This window comes from Mustela erminea, chromosome 6, assembly GCF_009829155.1.
Source record: "Mustela erminea isolate mMusErm1 chromosome 6, mMusErm1.Pri, whole genome shotgun sequence".
Taxonomy (NCBI): domain Eukaryota; kingdom Metazoa; phylum Chordata; class Mammalia; order Carnivora; family Mustelidae; genus Mustela; species Mustela erminea.
This window is the reverse complement of record NC_045619.1, coordinates 86,216,026-86,243,861: the sequence shown is the minus strand read 5'-3', so window position 1 is coordinate 86,243,861 and position 27,836 is coordinate 86,216,026. Positions and strand designations below refer to the sequence as shown.

The 27,836-nt window shown below is 42.4% G+C and overlaps 1 protein-coding gene across 2 annotated transcripts in view; it reads right to left on the bottom strand.

Annotated features, from left to right (window-relative positions):
- Positions 1-21,569, bottom strand: part of ATF1 (activating transcription factor 1) — an 89,030-nt gene extending 67,461 nt beyond the window's left edge. Inside the window, exons 1-2 of one of the 2 annotated variants that reach the window (XM_032348201.1) lie at positions 21,472-21,569; positions 13,923-14,021 (exon numbers count right to left, since the gene is read on the bottom strand). In XM_032348201.1, coding sequence (XP_032204092.1) covers positions 13,923-14,015 — 93 coding nt within the window. In that variant the 5' untranslated portion in view covers positions 14,016-14,021; positions 21,472-21,569. Of the gene's footprint in view, positions 1-13,922; positions 14,022-21,098; positions 21,190-21,471 lie in introns of those variants that run through there. The other variant, XM_032348202.1, reaches the window with a different exon arrangement.
- Positions 21,570-27,836: the final 6,267 nt, after the last annotated feature.

Below are 27,836 nucleotides of genomic sequence, written 5' to 3'. Positions count from 1 at the left end.
AGGTCATGGTCCTGAGATAGGGCCCCACACTGGGCTCTGGGCTCCCTGGGAGCCTAGTTCTCCCTCTCCTCCCAGACTGTGCTCTCTCTCACTATCTCTGTCACTCTCTCTTTCTCTCAAATAAATAAATAAAATCTTAAAAAAAAATAAACAACCACTGCCAACTCTCTCCTCTTCCTTCTCCATAAAATAAATGTTCCTCTCCTTTGTTTATGGGACCTGTCTATGGTTTTGCTAGAGCCTGCATGTCCTGGATTGCAATTTTCTGTTATTACTGAATAAACTTATTTTTGCTGGTAAATTAACTGACAGATTTTTAAGGTCAACAGACCCTATAGCCATTAAGCAGGAAAGGGTAATACTACGAACAACTCTACATTCATAAATTTGACAACTCAGAAGTAATGCATCAATTTCTTGAAAACCACAAACTACAAAATTCAGTCATGATAAAATAGCCTGAATAGTCCTGTAAAGAAATTCCAGGCTCCAGTTTCACTGGAGAGTTTTATCAAACATTTAAAGGACAATTAATGCCAATTTTATACAATCTCTTCCAGAAGAGAGAATAGGAAGGAATATTTCCCGACTTGTTTTATGAGGCCCAAGACATTACAAAAAAAAAGAAAACCACAGACTCATGAATTTAGCTGCAAAATCCTCAACAAAGTATTAGCAAACAGAATCTAGCAACATATAAAAAGAATATACCATCATGACCCAAATGCTATTTATTTCAGGTATGCAAGGTATTTCAGGTATTGATATTTAAAAATCAATCAATGTAAAAAAAAAAAAAAAAGTAAATAAAATAAAATAAAAATCAATCAATGTAATCCACCACATGAACAGGCCAAACAAGAAAAAAGTCATCACTGCACACCAGCTGATGCAGAAGAATCTCATTTCAAAAAATTTAATCTCGGGGCGCCTGGGTGGCTCAGTGGGTTAAGCCTCTGCCTTCAGCTCAGGTCATGATCCCAGGGGCCTGGGATCGAGTCCCGCATTGGGCTCTCTGCTCAGCAGGGAGCCTGCGTCTCCTCATCTCTCTGTCTGTCTGTCTCTCTGCCTATTTGTGATCTTTCTCTCTGTCAAATAAATAAATAAAATCTTTAAAAAAAAAATTTTTAATCTCATTTCATGGGAAAAAAAAAACACATTTAAAAAACTAGGAATAGGGGCGCCTGGGTGGCTCAGTGGGTTAAGCCGCTGCCTTCGGCTCAGGTCATGATCTCAGGGTCCTGGGATCGAGTCCCGCATCGGGCTCTCTGCTCGGCAGGGAGCCTGCTTCCTCTTCTCTCTCTCTGCCTGCCTCTCTTCCTACCTGTGATCTCTCTCTGTCAAATAAATAAATAAAATCTTTAAAAAAAAAAAAAATAAATAAAAAAAAAATAAAAAACTAGGAATAAAAAATGGGGGGGGGGCACCTGGGTGGTTCAGTGGATTAAGCCGCTGCCTTCAGCTCATGATCCCAGGGTCCTGGGATCGAGCCCCGCATCAGGCTTTCTGCTCAGCGGGGAGCCTGCTTCCTCCTCTCTCTCTCAGCCTGCCTCTCTGTCTGCTTGTGATCTTTCTCTGTCAAATAAATAAATAAAATCTTAAAAAAAAAAAAAAAACCTACAGCTAACATCAGACTTAGTGATGAGAGAATGTACGTTTTCCCTTTAAGACTGGGTACGAAGAAAACATATCCATTCTCACACTTTATTCAGCATAGTTCTCGGAGTTCTAGAGAGTGCAACAGGGCAAAAAAAAAAAATAATAATAATACATACTGTTAATAACTGGAATAAATCAGAATAACTGGAATAAAATTGGAAAAAAAAAGTTTTAAGACCATCTCTATCTTTAGATGACATTACTCTCTACATAGAACATCACAAGAAATATTAAAAACAAAAACAATCATCACTCCTAAAACTAATGTTCCAAGATGTAAGATCAATAAACAAGAATCAATTACATTTATATATCCTAGCAGTAAAACCAAAATCAACACAGTATCACTTACAACAGCTCCAAAGAAAATAAGCATTATTTACAAAGTGTCCCTAAGAAAATGAAATGCTTAGGTATAAGTCTAACAAAACACATACAGGATCTGTATGCTGAAAAAGACAAAATGCTACGGAAAAAAATCAAAGGAAATTAAACAATTGGAGAGATTCAAGGGCTGAAAGATTCAATCAGATATTAGTTCTTCCCTAACTGATCTGTAGGTTTGCAGATACGGACAAGCTTACTGCAAAAATTTATATGGAAAGGGAAAGGCCCTAAAGCAACTTTGAAAAAGAAGAATAAAATGGGAGTAATCTTTCTTCTGGATGTTAAGGGTTACTATACATAGTTATCAAGACAGCACAATACTGACAGAGGGACACCACATAGATCAATTGAACATAACAGAGAAGGAGGAGGAGATAAATATGCTCAAATAATTTCTGATAAAGGCACAAAAGGAATGCAGTGGTGCTGTAGCAATTGTACATCCAGAGGCAAAATAAAACAAAACAAAAACAACCCAAAACTCTCAAATCTATACAAAAGTTAACTTAAAATGAATCATGGACTTACATGTAAAACATAAATCTCTAAAATTTCTAGGAAGAAACAAAAAATCTTTGAAATTTAGGACCAGCAAAGAATTCTTAGACACCAAAAGCACAATCCATAAAAGGAAAACTTGATAAATTGGACCTAGTCAAAATTTAAAACCTTTGGCTCTGTTAAAGACCCTGTTAAGCGAATGAAAACGAAAAATCATTCTTCCACTCTCCCAAGCCATCCATGCTGGAAACATCCAAATAAACTTACCCAAATTTCTAAGTTACTCTATAGGAGAATCTTTATCAGAAAGTGAAACCAAGATGACCTAGAATATCCAAATGTTAAATAGAGCATCTCCAGGTAAGAAAGGATTATCAAAGGCACTGATGCACCCACATTCTTAGCTTCTCCCTAGATGAACCTTGAGTTAAGTCCTCATGTCAAAAATATGAACAGCAGGGCGCCTGGGTGGCTCAGTAGGTTAAAGCCTCTGCCTTCGGCTGGGGTCATGATCCCAGGTCCTGGGATGGAGCCCTGAGTTGGGCTCTCTGCTCAGCAGGGAGCCTGCTTCCTCCTTCTCTCTGCCTGCCTCTCTGCCTACTTGTGATCTCTATCTGTCAAATAAATAAATAAAATCTTTAAAAAAAATAAAAGTACAAATGGCTTGGGGTTACCTGAGTGGCTCAGTCCTTAGAGCACGTGACTCCTGATCTTGGGTTTGTCAGTTCAAGCCCCACAGGGGTGCAGAGATTACTTAAAAATAAAATCTTTAGTGCTCGCTTCAGCAGCAAATATACTAAAAAAAAAATAAAATCTTTAAAAAAAAAAAAAAAACGCATGATGATGAAGCTGGTTTTTGGTTTTGTTTTTAAGATTTTATTTATTTATTTGACAGAGAGAGACAGCAAGAGCAGGAACACAAGCAGGGCGAGTGAGAGAGGGAGAAGCATTCCCGCCTAGCAGGGAGCCCGATGCACAGGTCTATCCCAGGATCCTGGATCATGACCGGAGCCAAAGGTAGATGCTTAAGGACTGAGCCACCCAGGCGCCCAGATCAAGCTGTTTTTTAAGTGTTTTGGAGCCAAGCCTCTGTGTAATTTCTTCCACTATTCTCATTTAACCTCATACTCTCCCTGGAGGCAACAAAGGACTGGGGACTACAGATGTTGGTGTTGTGGTGGGCACTATGATCCAACTCAAAAATCCCATTTCACTAGTAAAAGACTTATTCCCCAGCTGCTGCAGTATAGCAGCTGGCAGTGTCCAGTTGTCAGCCCTCTTTGGAATAGACTTGGCTGATGAGTCACCTCATTTAAGGTCATATACACCCCCTTCCCAGGTCACTCAAGATCCAATGACAGGTGCATGCTGGGATATGAAGGCCTGGCTGGCCCCTTCCCCCCATTTTGAAGAGCCATCTCATTTTCAAAGCTCTCTATGGGGTCAGTTGAGGCCCTCCCTGAGACTGAATGGCAGTTCCACTTCTCCCTCTGCCCAATCCTGCTTCCTTCTTTTCTTTACTTTTCACAGGTGGTAATCCCAAAAGGACTCCCTAATAAACCTCCCGCATGCTAACCTCCATCTCAGTCCACTTCCCAGGAAACCCCAACTGTGACAGAGGTCAAACTGCTAGAATTCAAATCACGTCTCCAGGCTTACTAGTTGTGTGGCAGTTACAAAAGCACAGTAGGAGACACAAGGTTTGAAGGCATTAAAACACGTAAAATGCTCAGAAATGCACCTAGCACACAGTGGACACTCAACTGTTACTATCATCTTCGTTTTCCCTATTCACACTTGATACACCTATTCTCACCTGGTAATTTAATACAAATTTCTCTACAATATGAGAATTACTGAAAGTTATGAGCTGGAAAAGACCTTAGAGATCACCAAGTCTGACACACAATTTCCAGATGATGAACATCAAGTCTTCTTAAATAAGTGACTTAGTCAAAGTTCTAGAGTCACTAAGTGACAAAATCCAGGTTCCAACCCAGTCTTCTGACGGCTTCCATCATTCTTTTCATTAAGCAAGACTACTTGCCTCTCAATCTACATATAATTTGTCATTAAATGAAATTCAACAGTACTAAGTCCCTCCCTTTCACCTTCCTGCCATAACTGAACCTCAGCTCTCTTCTCAAGAAAACTGTCTCTCCTACAACTCTTTCCTGCACTCATACAATGAGCCCACAAATAAGGTGCATGTTTCCTTTGCTTTTCATCAGTACTTCCAGACCACTGTCCTTTCAAAGTCCTCCCCTAAAAGCTCCCAACTTCAAGGCTCATAGCAGCAGACTGTCCTTACAGCAGTCATGTCCCCTCATTTCTTTAAGACATTAGCAGCCAAACCAACCTATTCTAATACCAGTCCTGATATGATCTGCGGTGATTCCCATATGCAACATTCAGTAACCTTCCATACCCAGGCCTTTGTCTTTTATTCTTCTCCAAAGCCCTGTGTTCCACCCTCCTCAGCTACCCGCTCCTGCTGTCATACCCTATAAGGTTTCTAAACAGGCACCTGGGGCAGGATGATTCCTCCATGTGTAGGAATATCCTGCTCAGTGCAAAACATTTAGCACCTTTGGTCCCCACCCACTGAATATCAGTGGCACCCTCCCCACCCCCAAACACACATTTCCAGACATCTCAGTGGGGAAGCAGTACACTCCAGTTGAGAACTACTTACTTAATTAAATCTTATCACTGTCAATAAATGCACCCCTCCATAATATCAAATTCAAGCATCCCTCTGACTCATCCAACTCATTACCTCTACTATTTGGACTCTCAACAATTCTTGGACTCCACAGGAACCCATAATCCATGAAGCCCACTATGTTTTTTCCTGCTCTTGATCCCATAAGTCCCCACTTCCTTCCCTATTCAGCTTAAATTTTGTGACCCAGCATCATAATCACCCTATCACACACATCACCAATGTCGTCTTTTCTTGCTTCATTATAGACCCTTAACTAAACATCGGCCCCGTTAGTTCCCCTACTCTATGCCTGTAACCTGAATACAAACCTTGGGTCCTATACAGACACACAGACATATACACACATGTACACACACAGAGGCACATATACACACACTTGGACACGTGCTCACGCACACTTGTTCTTAGACATACACTCATCCACACACACACTGGAGAAAAACACATAACTTAACAGTCTCACTTTAACGACACCTGGGTGGCTCAGGTGGTTGAGCGTCTGTCTTCAGCTCAAGTCCATCTCCAGGTCCTGCAATCTAGCCCCATGTCGGGCTCCCAGTTCAGTGGGGAGTCCGCCTCTCCCTCTCCCTCTGCCTCTCCACCTGTTTGCCTGTGCTTCCTTCCTCTACCCCTCTTTCTCTCAAATGAACAAATAAATCCTTAAAACAAAAACAGAAACAGTCTCACTTTAAACTCATGATCAAACCTCAAGTGGACTGTTCATGAATCCCATCAATCCTATTACAGATCCCGAAGTCCACTTCCATTCTCCTACTGTCCCGGCTGACTATTTCATACTTTCTCCTCCTTCCTTATCTTCTTAAAGCATTTTATTTCACTGAAAAACAAAGAAATTATCAAAAGAGGGGTGCTTGGGTGGCTCAGCTGGGTAAGCATCTGCCTTGATCCCCAGTCATGATCTCAGGGTCCTGGTATCAAGCCCCACATTGGGCTCCCTGCTAGGCAGGAAGCCTGCCACTCCCTTGCTTGTTCGTGTTCTCTCTATCTCAATCTCTGTCAAATAAACAAATGAATAAATAAATCATGTTTTTTAAAAAGTTATCAAAAGAAAATTTTCAGAGTCTATCATCCCCAATCTACCCACCTAACCTGTATTTACTTTCTTACTGTGAATAATGTACCTCTGGTCATACAAAATAAATTTTTCCACTTAAAGACTCAATCTTGTTCCTGGCCCTCCTCAAAGATGTAATCCCAGGACTGACCTCTCCCCTTCCTGTATCATCCAGTTTTCCCCCTCTATTTAATCAATCCCACTGGTATACCAACAGACTGTTAATTCCTCCTATCTTAAAAATAATAAAGTAAAGCTTTGGAGTTTTGACCTACAACCCTCTCCAGCAACTTCATTTCTTAGCCCACCTTGTAACAAAATACCTTAAATGAGTTGTCTTTTCATTCTGTTCAATGAATGTCTACTCTTCTCCCCCGGCCCATCTCTTTTTCCATGCTCTCTTGGATCTAATTATTTAGATTTTTTATCCCCACTCCCATGGAAATAGTTTTTGTCAAGGCTGTCAATAAACTTTATGTTGCTAAATAGTCAATTCTTGCTATTTGTGGTTATTATATTCTATAAAGTTGCATGTACATGGAATTAGCAAATACTGAATCATTGCTCTGGGGAGGGGGGAATATGCAGGTAGGCTCCTGCAGGCCTCCGGGCACATTATTTTCATCAACTGGTCAATATATAACCTTGTTTTAAGTGTTTCTGTTTAAAGACACCTTTTTTAGTATATATATTGCTAATTCACTAATACTGAACTCACAGGGGCGCCTGGGTGGCTTGGTGGGTTAAAGCCTCTGCCTTTGGCTCAGGTTATGATCCCGGGGTTCTGGAATCAAGCCCCGTATCAGGCTCTCTGCTCAGCAGGGAGCCTGCTTCCTCCTCTCTCTCTGCCTGCCTCTCTGAACTGAACTCACAGACAGCATCACTATAACCCATATTCCAATAAAACTTACCTAACACATGTATTCTTTCCTCCTGGCACTCAATACTACACCTCGGAGGCCATTTTAAACAACAAAATCACTAACAAAAATGCAAAAAATATGCCACTAATCAGACCACCAAAAGAACTATTTAAAGCATGCGAGATAAAATAGGACGACAAAGCCCTGGTGCCTTGGTTCACGGTCAGCTGGAAGCTGTGCATCAAGTGACTCCAATCTGTCACCACTCTGGGCAAGGACCACAGAAGTACTGAGCTGATTCTGGGCTTACATATAAATTTTATCAAGTAGGCAAATCTGCAAAAACAGAATCCTTCAATAATGAAGACCAATTGTGGTAGCAGCTAATTTTTATTCCTTATTTGACCTGCCAGCAGCATTATACAGTTGACCATCACGTTATTCTTCATTTCCAAGATTCTTTCTCTAGAGTCTCCTCTTAACTTCACTGACTATCCCTTGTCAATCTTCCCGAAGTCCAACAAATGCTGGAGAGCCCTAGTCAAATCCACAGACTCATCTCTAAGTATGTAAGACCCCCAAAAACTCATGTAGTTCCAGGACTTTAATTATACTTGTGTTAAATAGTTACTGTAAATAGTTACTGTCCCCCACAGCTCTGAGATGCTCTGTTCTGTTTCCCTCCTACTTGTTTTCTCTTTGTTTTCAATTTGGGTATTTTCTGTTGATCTTCAAATTCACTGAATTCTCTCCTTGGCTATGTTCAGTCTACTAATAAGCCCCAAAACATACTTCTTCTATATCAAATTTTTCATTTCTAGCATATTCATTTGACTTTCATATATTTCCATTCCTCTGTTGAAATTTACCATCATGTATGTCCACCTTTTCCGCTAGAACCTTTAATATATTATTCATTATTATTTTATTTTTTAAAAAGATTTCTTTATTGGACAGAGAAAAAGAAAGGAGCGCATGCTCACAAGTGGGGGGGAAGGGCAGAGGAAGAGGGACAGAAAGAAACAGACCCCCAGGAGTGTGAACCCAACAAGGAGCACGCCCGGGTGGGCTCAATCGGTTAAGTATCTGTCTTCACCTCAGGTCATGAGGGATTGAGCCCCACATCCGGCTCTTTGTTCCCTGGGGAGCCTGCTTCTCCCTCTCCTTCAGCTACCGCTCCCCCTGCTTGTGTGTTGTCAAGCAAATAAATAAAATCTTAAAAAAAATAAATTCAGGGGTGCCTGGGTGGCTCAGTTGGTTAACCCGCCGCCTTTAGCTCAGGTGATGATCCCGGAGTCCTAGGATCAAGTCCCACACCTGGCTTCCTGCTCAGCAGGGAGCCTGCTTCTACCTCTCCCTCTACTGCCACTCCTCTTGCTCGTTCTCTCTCTCTGTGTCAAATAAATAAATACAATCCTTAAAAATTAATTAATTGTCTGATAATTCTCACAACTGTGAGATCCTCAGTCTATCGGTTATTTTGATTTTTATTTTGATTTTTGAACAGTAGGCTATTTTTACCTTGGATGATGGATATCGTGTATAACACAGGAGACTGAGGAAACAGTATAAAAATGGCTCTTTTTCTGCAAGCTATTAGTGGGAGCTGAGGGGAGAGGCTGAGTCAATCTCTTTAGGAATTAGGCTGGGTCTGGGTTCTATTGTTATGATTAACTTAAGTGTACTACCTACTTCAAATTCCTCTAGGGCAACCTTCTGCTTAGGGTGGAAGCTGGTTTGCCTGAGGGTTTTTCTCAGGGTTCTCACTCCACCCTCCACTTCTGGTTTTCCCTGCCTCCCCTCCCAGGCTAGTCCCCAGGGGCGGAATGCGGTTGTTTTACTTGAGTCTGAGTCTCAGGCAAGCCATTATCCCTGGATCTCCAGGCACAGGGCTTTCTCCCAGCAGTAGGAAAACAAAGGGTCTGAACCCAGAAGTTACCTCACCTTCCCTCAGGTTGTACGTGTTTTTGTCTTTTCACTCCTCCCAGCCACAATGGAAAATGGAATTTATTCCCTTCCCCCAGTGGCTTAAAGCTCTTCCTTAAAGGAAGGACTGTACCACCTAGTGGGCCTTACCCCATATCCCTTGCTTTCCCCAATCTTTCTCACAACATACTGCTAGGAGACCTTGAAGAAAAAGCCTAGAGGTGGGTGTTCCCTACGCTGTGTCCGCAGCTCTCAAGGATTCTACAGTCTCCTGCTAGCCCACACTCAGACTTCAGCAATCCATTAAAAACTTAGCCAAATTCTTCTCTATCCTTGTACCACAGTGCTGCCTTCTTCCTGTGCTGTTACAGATGAGCCAGATCCCACCTCTGATGAATCAAGAGAATTTATAACTTTGTATATTACAGCTCATTCTTATTTCAAGATGGGAACAATACTCTTTGCAGCTTTCTATATCCCAAGTGGAAGTCAGAAATCACTTTGTGAGTTTACCTATAAAGCCACAATTCCTACATTTACATTTCTAGTCTGGACTTCTCCTCTGGACTCCAGATCATATATCTCCAGCTGCCTACTGGACAAACCGATTTTTATGGTTTGGCAGACAAACTTTAAGGTGGCCCCCGTGACCCCCACCTCCTGGTATTCATGCCCTTGGGTAATCCTTTCCACTGAGTGTGGGAAGGACCTGCAACTTTCTTCTAATCAGTAAGGTAAAGATGATGGGATGGCATTCCCATGATTACATTTTATAGCAAAGGAATGGCATATCATTTCCTTGATTAGGTCATACGGTATTATACAACACTCTGTCTTGCTAGCCAATTCACTCTCATCCTCTTGCCAGACATAATGGAGCAGACTGCCATGCTGTGAACTGCTTATGAAGAGGGCCACATGGCAGCAAACTGCAGATGACCTGTAAGATCTGAGGGTAGCCTCCAGCCAACAAAAAACTCAAGCTCTCAGTCTCACAGCTGCAACAAAATGAAGTCTGCCAATAACCTTAGTCAAGTTGGAAGTGGATTCTTCTCCAGTTCAACCCACAGGTGAGAACCCGGCCCCAGCCAATACCTTGACTGCAACTTGAAGCACCAAAGCAGAGAACCTAGCAAAGAAGTTTCTGCCCTCAAAGAAACTGTGTTAACATGTGTTGTGAGCAATTAAGTTTGCGGTAATTTTAGTACAGAAAAGTAATACAGATAGCATCACAAACTTTTTTTTTCTTTTTTTTCTTTTTAAAGATTTTTATTTATTTGTTAGAGAGAGAGAGAGATACAGAGCGCAAGCACAGGTAGACTGAGTGGCAGGCTAGAGGCAGAGGGAGAAGGAGGCTCCCTGCCAAGCAAGGAGCCCTTTGTGGGACTCGATCCCAGGACGCTGGGATCATGACCTGAGCCGAAGGCAGCCGCTTAACCAACTGAGCCACCCAGGCGTCCCAGCATCACAAACTTAATATGCCTAAAAGCCAAATTCCTGACTGTCAAAATTACCCCACAAAACTAAAGAAAAATATGCTCGTGTGGCCATCTTATTAAGTGGCAACTCCATTCCTACAGTTATTCAAGCCAAAAACTAGGGTCTATCTTAACCTCTTTTTTTCTCTAAAACCCACATCTAATCTGAAAGTAAACACTGTTGGCTTTAAAACCAAATTATATCCAGAATCTAAATTTTATCCACTACCACCTTGGTCCAAGCCACTATCACCTCTCAAGCACATTATTCTAAACGCTTCCTAACTGATTTCCCTGCTTCTACTCTACAAAGCAGCCAAAATGATCCTATTAAAATATCAGGTAGGGGCGCCTGGCTGGCTCAGTGGGTTAAGGCCTCCGCCTTCGGCTCAGGTCATGATCCCAGGGTCCTGGGATCGAGCCCCACATCGGGCTCCCTGCTCTGTGGGGAGCCTGTTTCCTCCTCTCTCTCTGGCTTGCCTCTCTGCCTACTTGTGATCTCCCTCGGTCAAATAAATAAATAAATAAAATCTTAAAAAAAAAAAAAATCAGGTAAGTTTTTACTCAAAACACTCCAAAGGATTCCCATCTAACCCAGCTTAAAAGTCAAAAGCCTTACAGTGGCCTACAAGGCCTACCTTACCCGGCACTCTCCCTTCCCACCCCAAACCTCTCCGCCTCATCCTGTATCATTCTCCCCTCATTCACCTGTCTCCCACGACACCAGTCTCTGTGCTGTTCCTTAACTATGCCAAGTATCTACCAGTCTCAGCGTTTTACAACTGTTAGTTCGTGTAAATGAAGAGTTCTTTCCACTAATGGGACTTCTCTGACCACTTTATATACAAAGACAAGTCCACCTGTCCCCACCAATCCCCATCCCTCCCGCCCTGCTTTGTTAGTCCCCAGAGTACACACTATGAACTGATACCTGTTTTATTGCCTGTCTCCCCAAAATTAGAAGGAAAGTCCATAAGAGCTGAGGCTTCTGTTTATTCCTATGTCCTCAGCTTATACTGAATGACTAAATAAGTATCACTGCTGTAGATACGGTTTCCTTACAGTATTTAGAGTCTAATGAAGTAATCGTGCCACAAGAATTTGGATATGAAGTCAGTGAAATTGTTTTTCAAAATCACTACAAAATTACTTACCACTTAGAAATGTACTCATTCTACATCTCACTGTAAATATGCTTCTAAGAAAACTTGGAGAACATTCACATCTAACCAAAATAACTGAAGTATACAAGCCAAGTGAATTTGAACATTTCTGTGAAGGGCTTTATTAATAGAAAGATAGCTGAAAGACTCTATAATTGTTTTTCCAGCATCATCTGGAGAAGATACCATTATTCTACACAGATATAGCCAAACAATAAAGAAGGATGCATGAAGTTTGAAGGATTAACCCTTTTGGACCTCGCTTCTCAAATTTTCTGGTCTCAAGAATCTTTACACTCTTAAAAATTACTGAGGACCCCAAAGAATTCTTACATATGTGGGCTTTTAATCTACTAACACATTTAAAATTAAAACAGAAATCTTAAAAATATTTAACAGTTCATTTTGAAGTAATATAAATCTATTACGAATCTAATTTTCATTTATGTAACTAAACTTCCCTCTCCCAAATTAGTATAAGAGAATGACATTTTGGGCGCCTGGGTGGCTCAGTTGGTTGGACGACTGCTTTCAGCTCAGGTCATGATCCTGGAGTCCCGGGATCGAGTCCCGCATCGGGCTCCCAGCTCCATGGGGAGTCTGCTTCTCCCTCTGACCTTCTCCTCGCTCATGCTCTCTCTCACTGTCTCTCTCTCAAATAAATAAATAAAATCTTTAAAAAAAAAAAAAAAAAAGAGAATGACATTTTACATTTCTGCAAATTAATGTTTGAGTTAATAGAATATGGCTGAATTCTCTTACCTTCTTTTACATTAAATATTTTGCCATATGTTGTTCTGGCTGAGGTATATAAATGAAGCCTGGCCTCACATATATATGAAATTGGAAAAGGGAGGACTGTTTTTAATAGTATTTTCAGATAATTGTGGATATTCTTCTTTGATACAACTTTAAAACTTAAACAGATTGTAGTTTCTTAAAGGTTGTTTGCAATATACAATCTTAATGTTATGTATTTTTTTTTTTTTGAAGATTTTTATTTACTTGAGAGAAGAGAGAGGGAAAGAAAACACATACAAGCAAGCACAAGAAGGGGTGGGGAGTGGCAGAGCAGAGGGAGAGGGAGAACAGACTACCTGCTGAGCAGAGTCCAATACGGGACTTGATCCCAGGGCCACCTGATAATGACTTGAGCTGAAGGCAGACACCCAGCCAACTGAGCCACCAGGCACCCCGTAGCGTTATATATTCTATTAACATCATCATCGATTGGTCTGGGGTGCCTGGGTGGCTCAGTCAGTTAAGCCTCTGCCTTGGGCTCAAGTCATGATCCCAGGGTCTTAGGACTGAGCTCCATCCACATCAGGCTCCCTGCTCAGTGGAGAGTCTACTTCTCCCTCTCCCTCTGCCCCTCCTCCATGCTTCTGCTCTCTCTCTCAAGTAAATAAAGAGATCTTTAAAAAAATAAAATAAAATAAAATCCATTGTTTACCTTGCACTCTGAATGAATCTTATACCCAAGCATGATTTTGTAACACAACTTTGTAACTAAAAAGTCTGTCAAGTACTGGGAAACAGTCAAGCTCACAATGGTGAATACAAGTCTTCCAAAATTCTCATTTTTGCTTGAAAGTTCAAGTCTTATCACAAGCAACAAACACCTGTCCGTTGTTTTCCTTGAAGTGGGTGACGTGCATGGATCAGACCATTTGAAATTTTAAAATATCAGTTCTGCAATATGCATGCCTATCAATTTAAATTCTCTAATGTATAGGCCTATTTTCCAGTTCAGCAAAAAGATTTCCTATGTACCCACAATAAATGTACTGAACTGAAGATGGTTTGCCTCTTGAAACTGTCAGTCTGTTTCAAGTTAGCACAAAGAGATAAATAATTTTTCATTTTTCTTATGCAAAAACAAAATCCATCTGGAAAAAATCAAAATAATCATGCACCACAAAAAATGAAATCTACTTCAAGTTTTGTAAAGTATATACCTATTTAAAACAACACTAAAGGTACTTTGTATAGAGGAAAATAAAACTGAAATAACCTTGCCAGGATGTTTAAATCAAATCTACCTTCCTTTCTTACACTTCAACATTTACGGCTCTTTTTCCTTGGTTCTTTTTCATAAAACATTCCTATTTAGCTCAGTATTTTGGCTGGATCCTGCCTTACCTGTTGAGCAATATGAGAAATATGAGTTCCCTGAACCGCTGAACCAGGCTGCGGCGCTGCCTCTGCAGTGTTACTCTTGTGGGAATCTTCCATAATCAACTATAAGCGGGAAAAAAGTCAGTTAGAAGATGCTTTTCAAGAAATCCTAAGACATTTCTATCCTTAACATGTGTACGTTTTCAGAGGAGCAAGATGAAGTTTCTCTATGCTATGAGCTAGCTCATTTTATCCAGACTCATTGTCTTCTCATGTTCTGTTCTGTGCAGAGATCTAATTACAAGATCTCAAGAAATGGCAAATAAAAAGCACTACAGAATATGTATAATATGCTGCACAGTTGTATAAAAATTGGCAACCTGGCTGCTTCTGTAGAAGAGAACTGGCAGTTATGGAACAGAGATAGAAAAGACTATTCCTTGCATATTCCTTTACATTTTAAAATTTTTGATCCACATGAACCTGTTAATATTTAATAAGTGGCAAATACATACATAAATATTGTGACTAAGTTTTCAAGTGTTATCCCATTCACGAAGTATGATAGTCTTCCTGTCCATAGACACAAGAATTCTTCTTCATCTAGGGAACAGTTTCTAATTGCACAGATAGTGCTACATAGAGAATTCATTAAACAGACGCTGAATTAAATAAATAAGCACAACCACACCTAAAGAGATTCTAAAGATCTAGATGATCTATAGAAAGAAGCAAGTGCAGGATATGCAGGCTAGGTAAAAATGAGAAGAAATGGCTTATGAGAGATGGAATACGCCAAGAGGGAAGACAACCACTTAGACTGCTAAAAGATTTGGGCAGAATTTAAAGTTTTTTAATGATTACAAAGAAGAAAGAGGGGTTGACCAGCAAACATGAAAAGAGGTTCATATCACTAACCATTAGGGAAATCTAAATCACAACTACAATGAGATATCATCCCAATATCCCATCATTAGGATGGGTATTATTTTTTTTTAAGATTTTATTTATTTATTTGACAGAAAGAGATCACAAGTAGGCAGAGAGGCGGGGGGGGGGGGGGTGTAGGGAGGAGGCTGCCTGCTGAGCAGAGCGCCTGATGTGGGGCTCCATCACAGGACCTGAGACCATGACCTGAGCCAAAGGCAGAGGTTTAACCCTCTGAGCCACCCAGGCGCCCCTAGGATGGTTAATGTTTTTTTAAAAATTAAAAATAAAATAAGTGCTGGTGAGGATATGGAGAAACTGGAACATTTGTGCACTGCTGTTGGGGATGCAAAAAAGGTGTAGCCACTATGGGAAACACTATGGTAGTTACTAAAAAATTTAAAGATAGAATCACTGTGTGATCCAGAAATCCCTCATCTAGGTATATACCCAAAGGAATTGAAAGCAAGGTCTCTAAGATATATTTGTACACCCATGTGCACAGCAACATTATTTACAATAGTCAAAAGATACAATCAGGGACGCCTGGGTGGCTCAGTTGGTTAAGCAGCTGCCTTCGGCTCAGGTCATGATCCCAGGGTCCTGGGATCGAGTCCCACATCGGGCTCCTTGCTCGGCAGGGAGCCTGCTTCTCCCTCTGCCTCTGCCTGCCTCTCTGTCTGCCTGTGCTCGCTCGCGCTCTCTCCCTCCTTATATTAAAAAAAAAAAAAAACATAAAAAAAAAAAAAAAAAATAAAAAAAAAAAAAAAAAAAAAAAAAAAAAAAAGATACAATCAACCCAGTTATGCATACAGATGAATGAATAAACAATATGGTATATTCAAAGTCTACATAATATTCCATCCAGGGAACATACGTAATTCTTTTTTTCTTTTTAACCAAACAAGATAATACTGTGATTAATATCTTTGGTACATAAAACTCTTCCAGTTTTTATTAAATTTATTAATTTAAATTTATTAAATAAATTTATTAAATTAAAATTATCTCCACAGAACATTTCCCAAAAGGATTATTACTTGATCAAGGAGTATGATTATCTAAGGTTTTCTGGGGAAACCTGGGTGGCTCAGTCATTAAATGTCTGACTTCGGCTCAGGTCACAACCCCTGGGTCCTGGGATCAAGCCCCACATCGGGTTCCCTGCTCCTCCCTCTCTCCCACTCCCCCTGCATCTGCTCCCTTTCTCGCTGTGTCTCTCTGTGTCAAATAAATAAATTAAATAAATAAAATCTTTTAAACAAACAAATAATAAAAATAAAATTTTCTGAAGGAGTTACAGTCCATCGGAAGTACATGAGAAAGCAATGGTAAGTGAAAAATGACATACTGTTTTACATTTCTTTAATTCTCTATTAGTTGTGTGAGCTATCTGTTCGTATTACTTATTCATCCATTTATCACCAAATCTTAGTGTTTTTCTTATTCGCCTCTTTCTTTTTTTAAAGTATTTTTAAAGGTTTTATTTAGGGGCGCCTGGGTGGCTCAGTCATTAAATACCTGCCTTTGGTTCAGGTCATGGTCCAGAGTCCTGGGATTGAGCCCTGCATCAGGCTCCTGCTCAGCAGGGAGCCTGTTTCTCCTCCTGCTTGTGTTCCCTCTCTGACTGTCTGAGTCAAATAAATAAATAAAATCTTAACAACAAAAAAAGGTTTATTTATTAATTTAAAGAAAGTGACAGAGGGGAAGAGGGTGTGCTTGAGCCGCTGGAGGGGCAGAGAGAAGGGGTGAGAATCTTTGAGTACGGAACCCAAAGTGGGGCTTGACATGGGTCTCAGGACCCTGAGAGCATGACCTGAGCTAAAATTAAGAGTCAGATGCTCAACCGACAGCCACCCAGGCATCCCAGTCTGTATCTTTTAAAATTTTATTTGCCAGAGAGCGAGCACATGTGCACACACAAGTGGGGTAACAGGAGAGGGAGAAGCAGGCTCCCCACTGAGCAAGGAGCAGATGTGAGACTCAATCCCAGGACCCTCAAATCATGACCTGAGCAGCAGGCAGACACTTAACCAACTGAGCTACCCAGGCATCCCTAATATTTTCTTTCTTTCTTTTTTTTTTTTTTTTAAAGATTTTATTTATTTATTTGACAGACAGAGGTCACAAGTAGGCAGAGAGGCAGGCAGAGAGAGAGGGGGAAGCAGGCTCCCTGCTGAGCAGAGAGCCCAATATGGGGCTCGATCCCAAGAGCCTGAGATCATGACCCGAGCTGAAGGCAGAGGCTCAACCCTCTGGGCCACCCAGGTGCCCCCCTAATATTTCTTAATACAAATTTCATTTCTATCATGTGGATACAAATACCTTAACAATGACTTAACTATGATTATTTTTAAACTTTTAATTTTGCCAAATTCATCTAATGCTTCCTATGTTGTTTCTTCAACTGCTCTGAATCTCATACATAGTCCCTTCTTTAGGAAGAGCTGTGATTTTTCATCTCCACTAATACAAGTATAATATCACAGACTAAACACAGAAATAGCACCAAACCTGCAATTATGTATTTTCCCCATACTATCTGTATTGAAAATGCCTTTAAAAAAAAAAGACTTTGGGGCACCTGGGTGGCTCAGTGGGTTAAAACCTCTGCCTTCGGCTCAGGTCATGATCCCAGGGTCCTGGGATGGAGCCCTTTGTTGGGCTCTCTGCTCAGCAGGGAGCCTGCCGCACCCCCCCTTACTTGTGATCTCTGTCTGTGAAATAAATAAATAAAATCTTTAAAAAAAAAAAAAAGATTTTAAGCAATCTCTATACCCAATGTGGGGCTCAAATTTACAACTCCAAAATCCAGAGTCACATGCTCTACTGAGACAGCCAGGCAGCTGAAAATGCCTTTTTTTAACACTCCCCATTTCAGAAGACATAAGTTAGAATGTAGAAAAGAAAAAAATATATATAGTGCTAAAGCACTGAAAGAAACTATAAAAGACTTTTCAAAACCTTATTAAATTACTGGAAATGATACTTTTCTGTTTCACTGTGACTCACTGATTTCTGCTCCTTAACAGTATTATTAAGAAATCCTAAATCTAATGGAAACTAACACAATCAACACAACAATACACATTTCCTAGTAAAAGCCACTACAGTCAGCAAGTAAGATTTTGGCTAATTATTACAACCACATTTCCTACAGAAAATAAACCCATTTTCTATAACTTTTTAAAGAGAAATCAACTAGGGGCACCTGGGTGGCTCAGTGGGCTGGGCCTCTGCCTTCAGCTCAGGTCGTGATCCCAGGGACCTGGGATCGAGCCCCACATCGGGCTCTCTGCTCAGCAGGGAGCCTGCTTCTCTGCCTACCTGTGATCTCTCTGTCAAATAAATAAATAAAATCTTAAAAAAAAAATTAAAAAAAAAATAAAGAGAAATCAACTAATCAGCTTTTTTTCCCAAAATGAAGACAGCTTTATAGTTGTATCTCACTGTAAACTATACTATATATTTTTTATGTTGGGGTACAATCTTCATTTGCTCACTCTTTTCAGCTATTACTCTTAAAACTGAGGTTAAGATGAATGATCTGTTAAAAACTGGCTCAACACAGAATATGCTGTCAGTATACAAAAGCATTCTCTATGAAAATAATATAGCTCCCTGCAGCAGATGGAAGCTTAACACTAGACACCAGTAAGTAGGCCAGAATCACAGGGGTTAGTGTAACACAGCTTCAAAAGTGCCATCAACGAGATGGAATTTGGGAGACGGATAAAATGCAGCAGGCTGTGATCTTGCTGACATATAAAGAATGTAAGTAAAAGACATGGTGCTTCTAAGAAAACTTGCAAAGAAAGGAATATTAATATCCTAGGCACTAAATGAAGAGCTTTTTTGTATTATTTCCTAGATTCCCTATTTGAGAGATTTATAAGTGAGGCTCAAGGAAATTGCCATTTTCTATGAATCTCACAGTAAGATGTGAATACAAGACCTGAAGGCAGAACTATTTTAACTCAAAATCCATGTTTTTTTCTTCCCCCCATGCTGCCCCTCTTCCTCTAATATTGCCAACTTGTTCATCTGACAAACTGCTCCTCTTCAAGTTTCATCCTAAACATTAAGTTCGCAACTGCTCCAGGTCCTTTCTTCCTTCCTACTTTGTGTCCTCTACGTATTTTTAATGAGGTCACTTAACACTTGGAACTGTGTTTATTAGCATGTCTGGGTTCCCCCAGTCTTTTTTGGGGGTGGGGTGTTGTTCCCCCAGTCTTAAGGTACCTAAGGACAGTGCCGATAGCAGCCCAATAGAGACACTCATCTATGCTGTAAATAAACATCAACAAATACAGTTAGTATTCTCATTTGACGAATGAAGGTCTTAGTTTCCTCACCTACAGAGAATACAGAACTATGATAAGCTTGAGGGCAAGGAATCTCTTGCTTGACACTTCCATACTGAACTCATGATCTTCCCTCAAAATTGTTCGTTTGCCATGCTGAATTTCTTCCAGAACTTCCCATGTGCCTACCTTGCTTTCTCTCACCTTTAGGCTTTCACATATGCCATTCCCTCTGCCAGAAACACTACTCCCCTCCTATTCGTGTGGCCTATTCCTATGAGTTATTTATTCTTCCAGGCAATCTTTCATGAATCCCTCAGACTAGTCGAGAAGCTCTGGCTGTATCCCCAAAGCACATGTTACCCCCTGTTCACCCAGTATTGTAATGGCCAGTTTTCTGTCTTGCCACCAGAATGCAAGCTTTAGGGAGCCAAAGACCATATCCAGTTCCCAATAGAGCACTAACACCTTGCACATTCATTAATGCTGACTAGATCAATGTGTTTAGTAAGGTTTGTCTAGCTACAGAAAGAAGTAATGGTTAAAGAAATATATTTAGACAATTACTTCAATTCGGCTTTGGAATCAAGACGCCACAAGCAAACAAAAATCCTACTTTAGAGAGATAAATTCATTATAATTAAGTAGGATATGTGAGGAAAAAGCATTTTTGGGCGGGACTACCACCTACTGGTGATATAGTAGTACTGTACAGATTTATCACAGACCAAACATAACCTTAAAGGATAACAGAATTAACACATTCAGTGATAGGACAAATGTACTGATTCTATTTGGGACACCGAGGTACATGCATATTACAAAATCTACCGGAAAAACAGCATTTTAATAAAACTGCTTAGATATGCTGGTAACAAAATTCTCAAGATGCATTTTGCAAACAAACACAGCAACACAAACTCTTATCACAAACCATGCCAGTTTGACAAAGATGCTTGCCAAATCTATGCTGAAAAAGCCTCAAAAGGGCACTCTCAATGAGTATCACAAGTATCCCCACTTCTCAAAAATTCGTGTTGCATCACTGCAGTCTGACAAAAAACACCTGATTTCACTAACAGAAAAAAATCTCAAGGGGATTTTCACTTTCAGGAAACAAGTGAAGATAGCATTCAGGGTTTGTTTGTTTCACACCCAGCCATTACAGAGGCAGCCTGGACCACAACAGCAAGAGGGGCCTGCCAAGCTCCTTCCCGTAGAACTATACTCAGCATCTCAGCATCAAGTGTCCATAGCTTTGAACTGCGTCGGTGGATATCAGAGCATCAGGGACTTTATCTCGATTTATTTTGTTAGTTAAGATGGGTCCGTATGAAAAGCCCGAGAGATTATTTGGGGGGTCTGAGAACACAGAAAAAAATTTCCGTATAAATTAATGGTAATCTCTTCTTCGCTTTAGGTCATTTCTCTTAAGGTTTCACAAGAATGCCCTTTCCGATGGCTGAGGAAACCAGTACTAGCCCACAGCTCCTCAAAAGCTAATAAAACGACAATTATTCAACACCTACAAAGATTTTTAAAGCAGATTAAAGGGCACGCTCCAACGTACACCTGATAGAGGAAACCTGCATGCTGGGAACGACCATGCTTAGTTTCTCGATGTAGGAGAAAATCAGTTTCCTCGCCTTGATCCATGGTCCAGAGATAAACAGAGGAGCGCCTATCTTCCCACACGCTCCTTCTCCTTCACCAGCTACACCTTTCCATTACTGTTTCGTGCGTCTGTGGCTTTACTGTCTACCTCCCCACTGGACTGTGAGCTCCCTGCGGGTAAGGACTGTTCTGCCCTCCACCGACAGCCGGCCAGGGCCTCGCACGCCCAGGCGCCCGGTGTGCTCTGCGGGATCCCTGGCGGACATAACCGGTCTCGGGCAGCTGGGCGGAAAACGCGCGGAGGCCAAGGCCACGCCGCCCTCCCCGCCCCGCCCTCTCCGCCCAACTCCGAGACCTTCGACTGAGGGCGCTCGCCGACGGCCGCACAGGGGCCGCTTCAGAGGCGAAAGCCACCCCCGGCGGGAGGTCTCCGGTTTTATTTTGGTTGGTGGAGGCGCAGTTGGGAGGCAGGGGAGACCGACGACTGCGGGAGAACAGCCGGGCCAGGCACGAGAACCGGAAGGGCGCCCGGCGGAGGGACAGCGGGCAGCCCCTCCCCCTTCCGCCGCGCGCCCTCCGCGCCCCTCCCCCACCGCTGCCGCCGCGCGCGACCCCCACCCGGCGCGAGACTTGACTCGGCGTCCCGGACGGCGCCGAGTCCCCACTCCCTCCCTCTGCCCGGGAACACGGGGACACAGGAGCACGTCCCACCCCCGCCCCCTGCTTACCTGTGGCTGCAGCTCGCCGCTCTCCGGGGCGGGAACTTCCACTCCCCCCCTCCCAGGTGGATCCGAATTCTCTGCCCACTTCCACCACCCCCTCACACGGCGGGGGACGTCCCTCTGTCTCAGGGGTCAGGCGGAGCAGGGAGAATTAATGTCACTTAATAGCCAACTGTCCTAAGCTACCGTTTCCTCGGCAGTCAGGGCCGCCACTGGCGGCATGATCTACACCAGGCCGGGGGCGGGGGAGGAGAGGGGGGCAAAACTGAGTAAGTGAGCGTGGGGGGTGAGGTTAAGGCGGTCCGTCCGTGCGGGCCGCCGTCCTACGTCACCACGTTGCTCACGTGATGTGCCGCCATCTTGTGCCGGGTCTCCTCGGATGGCGAAGTGTTACTTCGGAGGGGAAGGTTACCTGTAGTCGTTTTTCTTTTCTGGAACTGTCCGCTCTCCTCCCACACTTCTGTTTTGGGAGGCCCCACCTGGCTTGGTGGTGTCAGGAGGCCTCTCGGTGTGAGGCTCTTTTCATGAGTTAGTGGCGTCGCTCTCAGCTCAGCTCCTACTTTCTTCGGGTTGGGTGATGAGACCCAGAACCGTCGATCCTGGCCTTGACTCACGCCTCACCTGTCCGGACCTGGTAGGGAGGAGGGACTGACGCATCTTCTCTTGGTTTCCCCAGCCTATTTTTAACCGCATAAAACTGCGTGGAGTTGCATCCTTTCTCCCCCGCCAAAGGATTTTCTCCAAAGACTGATACCAGTACAGGCAGGGTGTTTTGAGCGCCACTAAGGGTGTCCCGCTGAAACAGATTTACCTCAGCTGTTACAGTGGAGCGTTGTCAAAATGTTTCACGCCGTCATTATAATACATTGCAAAAACTTGAAAAAAAATAACATTTTGTTTATTTATTTGACAGAGATCACAAGTAGGCAGAGAGGCAGGCAGAGAGAGAGGAGGAAGCAGGCTCCCTGCGGAGCGGAGAGCCCGATGTACGCCCGATTCCAGGACTCTGAGATCATGACCTGAGCTAAAGGCAGAGGCTTAACCCACTGAGCCACCCAGGCGCCCTTAAAAAATACTTTTAAGAGGCGCTTGGGTGGCTCAGTGGAGTAAAGCCTCTGCCTTCAGCTCAGGTCGTGATCTCAGGGTCCTGGGATTGAGACCCGCATTGGGCTCTCTGCTGGGCAGGGAGCCTGCTTCATCCTCTCTCTGCCTGCCTCTCTGCCTACTTGTGATCTCTGTCTGCCAAATAAAATCTTTTTTAAAAAAGTACTTTTAAATGTGTATCTACCTCTTTGGAAAAGGGATTATGCATTACCTGAATTTTTTTTCTGTATCCATTTCCTTGCGAAATATTATTTTATGGCTTTATAGTGACGATAACAAATGATAAATGATAAATTTTTTAGTGTGTTCTTAACAAAATAAACTCCAGGCTTTTTCTGGCGTTTTATTAGTTTGAGATCTTCAATGTAGGCATCTTGATTTAGCAGATAGAGGCCTTCCTGGTTTTGACCTTTAAGGCTTGGGCACCTGGGTGGCTCAGTTGTTTGAGCGTCTGCCTTGGGCTCAGTTCATTATCCTAAGGGTTTTCAGATTAAGTCCTGCTTTTGGGCTCCGTTCTGCTCTCTTGCTGTCTCTGTCACTACTGTCACTACCTCTGTCTCTCTGTCTCATAAATAAAATCTTAACGTTTAAGGCCAGATAATGCGATTTAAAGCTCAAGGGGTGCTCTGACAGATGCTCCAAAGAGCTCACTAACGTTTAGCTAATGCCATTCATTCAGCAAATATTGATGACTATTGAAACAGGTGCCTTTATTTTCAATTTTTGATTAGGCAAATGACCCAAACCTCTTTTTAAGCTTGTCTTCTTGTTATCAAAATTGGGAAGAGTATAATACTCAAGCCGTGGTCCAGAATTATTTAAAGAATCAAAATGTCATATACCATGGGGAAAGCACAGTGTCCTACGAAGGTTCTCAGACATCAGCCTTTCCTAATGAACAAAACCCAGTATCAGTCATTCTGGAATCCAGAATATTAATCCAGTCTGGAAGGCTGACTGTAAGTTTACTGTTCTTTTGTGTTTGGTTGTTTCTTCCTTGGAATTCAGAATGCTTAACAAATACTGATCAGTAAAAGAGGGGTTGGGGGGCACCTGGGTGGCTCAGTCGTTAAGTGTCTGCCTTCGGCTCAGGTCATGATTCCAGGGTCCTGGGATCAAGCCCCGCATCGGGCTCCCTGCTCAGCAGAAGGCCTGCTTCTCCCTTTGCCTGCTGCTCCCCCTACTTGTGTATGTGCTCTCTCTCTGTCTTTCTCACTATCAAACAAATAAATAAAATATTTAAAAAAAAAAAAAAGAGGGGTGGGGGACTGCAAAATGTTATCATCAAAAGAAACTAGATTTTAGTGGTGCCTGGGTGGCTCAGTTGTTAAGCATCTCCCTTCAGCTCAGGTCATGATGGGGATCAGCCCCGCATTGGACTCTGCTCAGCGGGAAGCCTGCTTCTCCCTCTCCCAATCCCCCTGCTTCTGTTCCCTCTCTTACTGTCTCTCTTGGTCAAATAAATAAAATCTTTAAAAATAAATAAATTTTACTGAAACCTTCACATTGTATAGACTCTTTCTCTTCAGTTTCTCTTCCACCTTTGAAGCATCTTAAGTTTAACTCAGATACTATGCTGCGCAACACTGGCACTCACAAATATTTCTGCCATACTTGTTTCTCATGGAAGTGTCACCTGCTGTACTTACCACCCTTCTGAACCTTGAGGAATAACTGAAGAAGAAAGAAAGAAATCTTGGTTATGACACACACAGTTCTTTCTGAAGAAGTGTATAAACTAGATGGACAGGTCTTTGACTTTAGAAGTGAGGAGATAAAGTGAAATAAAATAACCTAACTTTCAAAAGCCAAAGGTAATTGTTTAAACTGGTCAAGCCAGTGGTGGTACCTCTTTGGCTCTTCTGGTGTACTGTTTTCTAGTTAAGAGGGAGAGACATTATGAGAAGATGGGTTTAATAACATTACCTATTCTTGGGGCGCCTGGGTGGCTCAGTGGGTTAAGCCGCTGCCTTCAGCTCGGGTCATGATCTCAGGGTCCTGGGATGGAGTCCCGCATTGGGCTCTCTGCTCAGCAGGGAGCCTGCTTCCTCCTCTCTCTCTCTCTGCCTGCCTCTCTGCCTACTTGTAATATCTGTCAAATAAAATAAATAAAATCTTAAAAAAAAATAACATTACCTATTCTTGGGGCACCTGGGTGGCTCAGTTGGTTGGGCATCTGCCTTTGGCTCGGGTCATGGACCCAGGGTCCCGGGATCGAGCGCTGCATCGGGATCCCTGCTTGGCAGGAACCCTGCTTCTCCCTCTCCTTCTGCCTCCTTGGCCTCTCTCTCCTTCTGTCAAATGAATAAATCTTTAAATAAATAATATAATAATAATACCTATCCCATAAAGTCTTGTAGATTGAATAAGCTTAACACATGTAAATTTAGAGGCACACTCCTGGCAAACAGTAAACACTAGATGTTGGACATTAATAAATACTGCAGTGTAACCACTGGAAGCTTAACTAAAAACGGTTAAGTGGCTACACACCCTGAGGACCCTTACAGTTTAACAAAAGGACTGAGCTGGAATGGAGGACTTGAGAGCCATGAAGGAAGGAAGAAAGGAAGAAATTATTTAAAGCTAATACATGTAGACTTTTTTTTTTTTTAAGATTTTATTTATTTATTTGACAGACATCACAAGTAGATGGAGAAGCAGGCAGAGAGAGAGAGAGGGAAGCAGGCTCTCTGCTGAGCAGAGAGCCCGATGCGGGACTCGATCCCAGGACTCTGAGATCATGACCTGAGCCGAAGGCAGCGGCTTAACCCACTGAGCCACCCAGGCGCCCCTAATATGTGTAGATTTTATGGTCTAAACAATAGGCTTAATTGTTTCTATTTCTTTTTGTTTTGTTCTTTTTCAATATTCAAGGCTAACCACACAGGAAAACCCAACCAAAGGTAGTTACTAAATGCCTGCACAGGTTGTATGAACTACAGCCATACTATTTCAGATAACTCAGCTCTGAAATTTCTTGGGGCTCCATGTTAACTATACTTGAATTGAACATATAGAACTAGTCTGTGGGCCCTGAGAGTAGTGGACAACTATCTTTCTCTAGGTGAATGGACCTAAAGCTCAGGAGGTTTGTGATGAGCCTCGTCCATCTGTGAACAGTGCAGATGAGCTGAGGGAGCAAACAAGTGGCTTTCTAGGCCCTAGTTTTAGACCCTGAGATGCAGCTGCCTGCCACAGCTCATAGGTTCCAGAAGCCATCCTCTGTCCTTGAAATGAATAGGACTTTTTTAATTTAAGCTAGCTTACTTTGGTTGCTGTTATTTCTAGAGTCCTACCTACTACACCTGGATACAGGAGAAATAATTTCCTTTTGACTACCTCCCCTTCTCTGTATCCCATCACCTTAGTCCAAGCGGTCATTACTTCTTGCCTTGTATATTGTGGTAACCTCCTAGTTGGTCCCATTAATAAAACCCTATAATGAGTAAGTATTGGTTACAGTTGTGTGGTTGGATTGTATAAGCAAACAAATTATTTACCTTCAAGATTATTATTAGAGTTGTAGCAAGACAGCTTGGAACTAATATTCAGCTTACTGGAAGGAACCTTCTTTATGATGGTCAGAGCAGCCTGCAGGTGTCCTGTACCTTTGTAACCCCCAGGTAGGGACACTGAGTGGTGCTCTGAGGGCAGGAGAGTCAAATCCTTACACCAAAAACATAAATCTGTTCACATGAAAACAAATCACTGGTCCTTCTAGGATGTGAAGAAGCCCAGTGTTGTCCCCTATCAAGTGGCCACTTCGTCTCCTGCAGAAATAGTGTCATTTGGGAGTTCAGTATTGGTTTGTGTCAATGTTTAATGGAAGATTCAGAGATAGCTGTAGCTAAATATGCCTTGGTAAATGGAAGTCCATGCTTCTGGGCCCTGACATAGTCGCCATCTCTGCTACAGTGGCTACTCCATACATGTGCTCATTGTGTCAATTCTGAGATCCTTGGGGGCTGGCTGACATGTTTATATGGATGTTCAATGTCTCTCCCGTAGTGGATGCTTTATAGTGGGCATTGACATGTGAAGCAAAGATCTTCATACTTTGTTCTCCCTCCCCTGTATCTATCCATATACTTCTACTCCAGACCTTGTTGTATCCAGTCTTCCAGTCTTTTTCAAGACACTGATCAACTGGTTAGGCCATTTGCCATTGCCCACGAGTCCATTTATATACCCACTTTGAGCTACTTCTTGCACAGAATGGGTGATCATTTTAATATTTGCCTGTTGGGGGCACCTGGGTGGCTCAGTTGGTTGGCCATCTGCCTTCAGCTCAGGTCATGACCCTGGAGTACCAGGGTTAAGTCCTGCATTGGGCTCCCAACTCCATGCTCCTTCTGACCATCTCCTCTCTCATGCTCTCTGTCACTCTCTCTCTTGAATAAAAAGAAATAAAATATTTTTTTAAAAATCTGCCTGATGGGAAGATTTCCCTTGAAACAGAATGGCCATAATTCACTCATGGACCCAAACCATAACTCACCCATATACTAAACTTGGGCTTTTTCCAACTGCTTCAGTAGGACTCTTCTCCCATGCTCCATTACAGCCATAGGTATGAGCTGAGTGAAGAACACTGGTGCAACAGTAGTAGGTAACATGGGTTTCTGGTGGCCCTGCTCATGCAGATTGTGTCCTCTGACGCTGCTTAGGTTTGATCCCAGGTGTAACATTTCCATCTTATGATGGATTGGTGCTGGGTCCATCTGACTTTATGATTTGGTGTGTCTGACACCAGCCAGCCAATGATGGAAAATTTCAGATGCATGGTCACTTGGTGTCCCCTGGTCAAGTTTTCCATCTCCCTTGTGGCCCAGTGGCACACGAGAAGCTGCTTTTCAAAAGCCATATAATTTCGTGCTACAACTCCCATGTATCTTTTTTTTCTTTTTTAAAGATTTTATTTATTTATCAGAGAGAGAGGGGGGGAGAGAGCGAGCACAGGCAGACAGAATGGCAGGCAGAGGCAGAGGGAGAAGAAGGCTCCCTACTGAGCAAGGAGCCCAATGTGGGACTCGATCCCAGGACACTGGGATCATGACCTGAGCCGAAGGCAGCTGCTTAACCAACTGAGCCACCCAGGCATCCCAACTCCCATGTATCTTGTTCCAGAATTTTAATAGTTTGCATTGTGATTCTTCCACTGGATCTTGCCATAAACTTCACACTTTTCTTTTTTCCACAACTATCACCTCCACCACCATGGGTCTGCCATATCCTATGTCTCCAAGCCTTACTTAAAGCTGTCA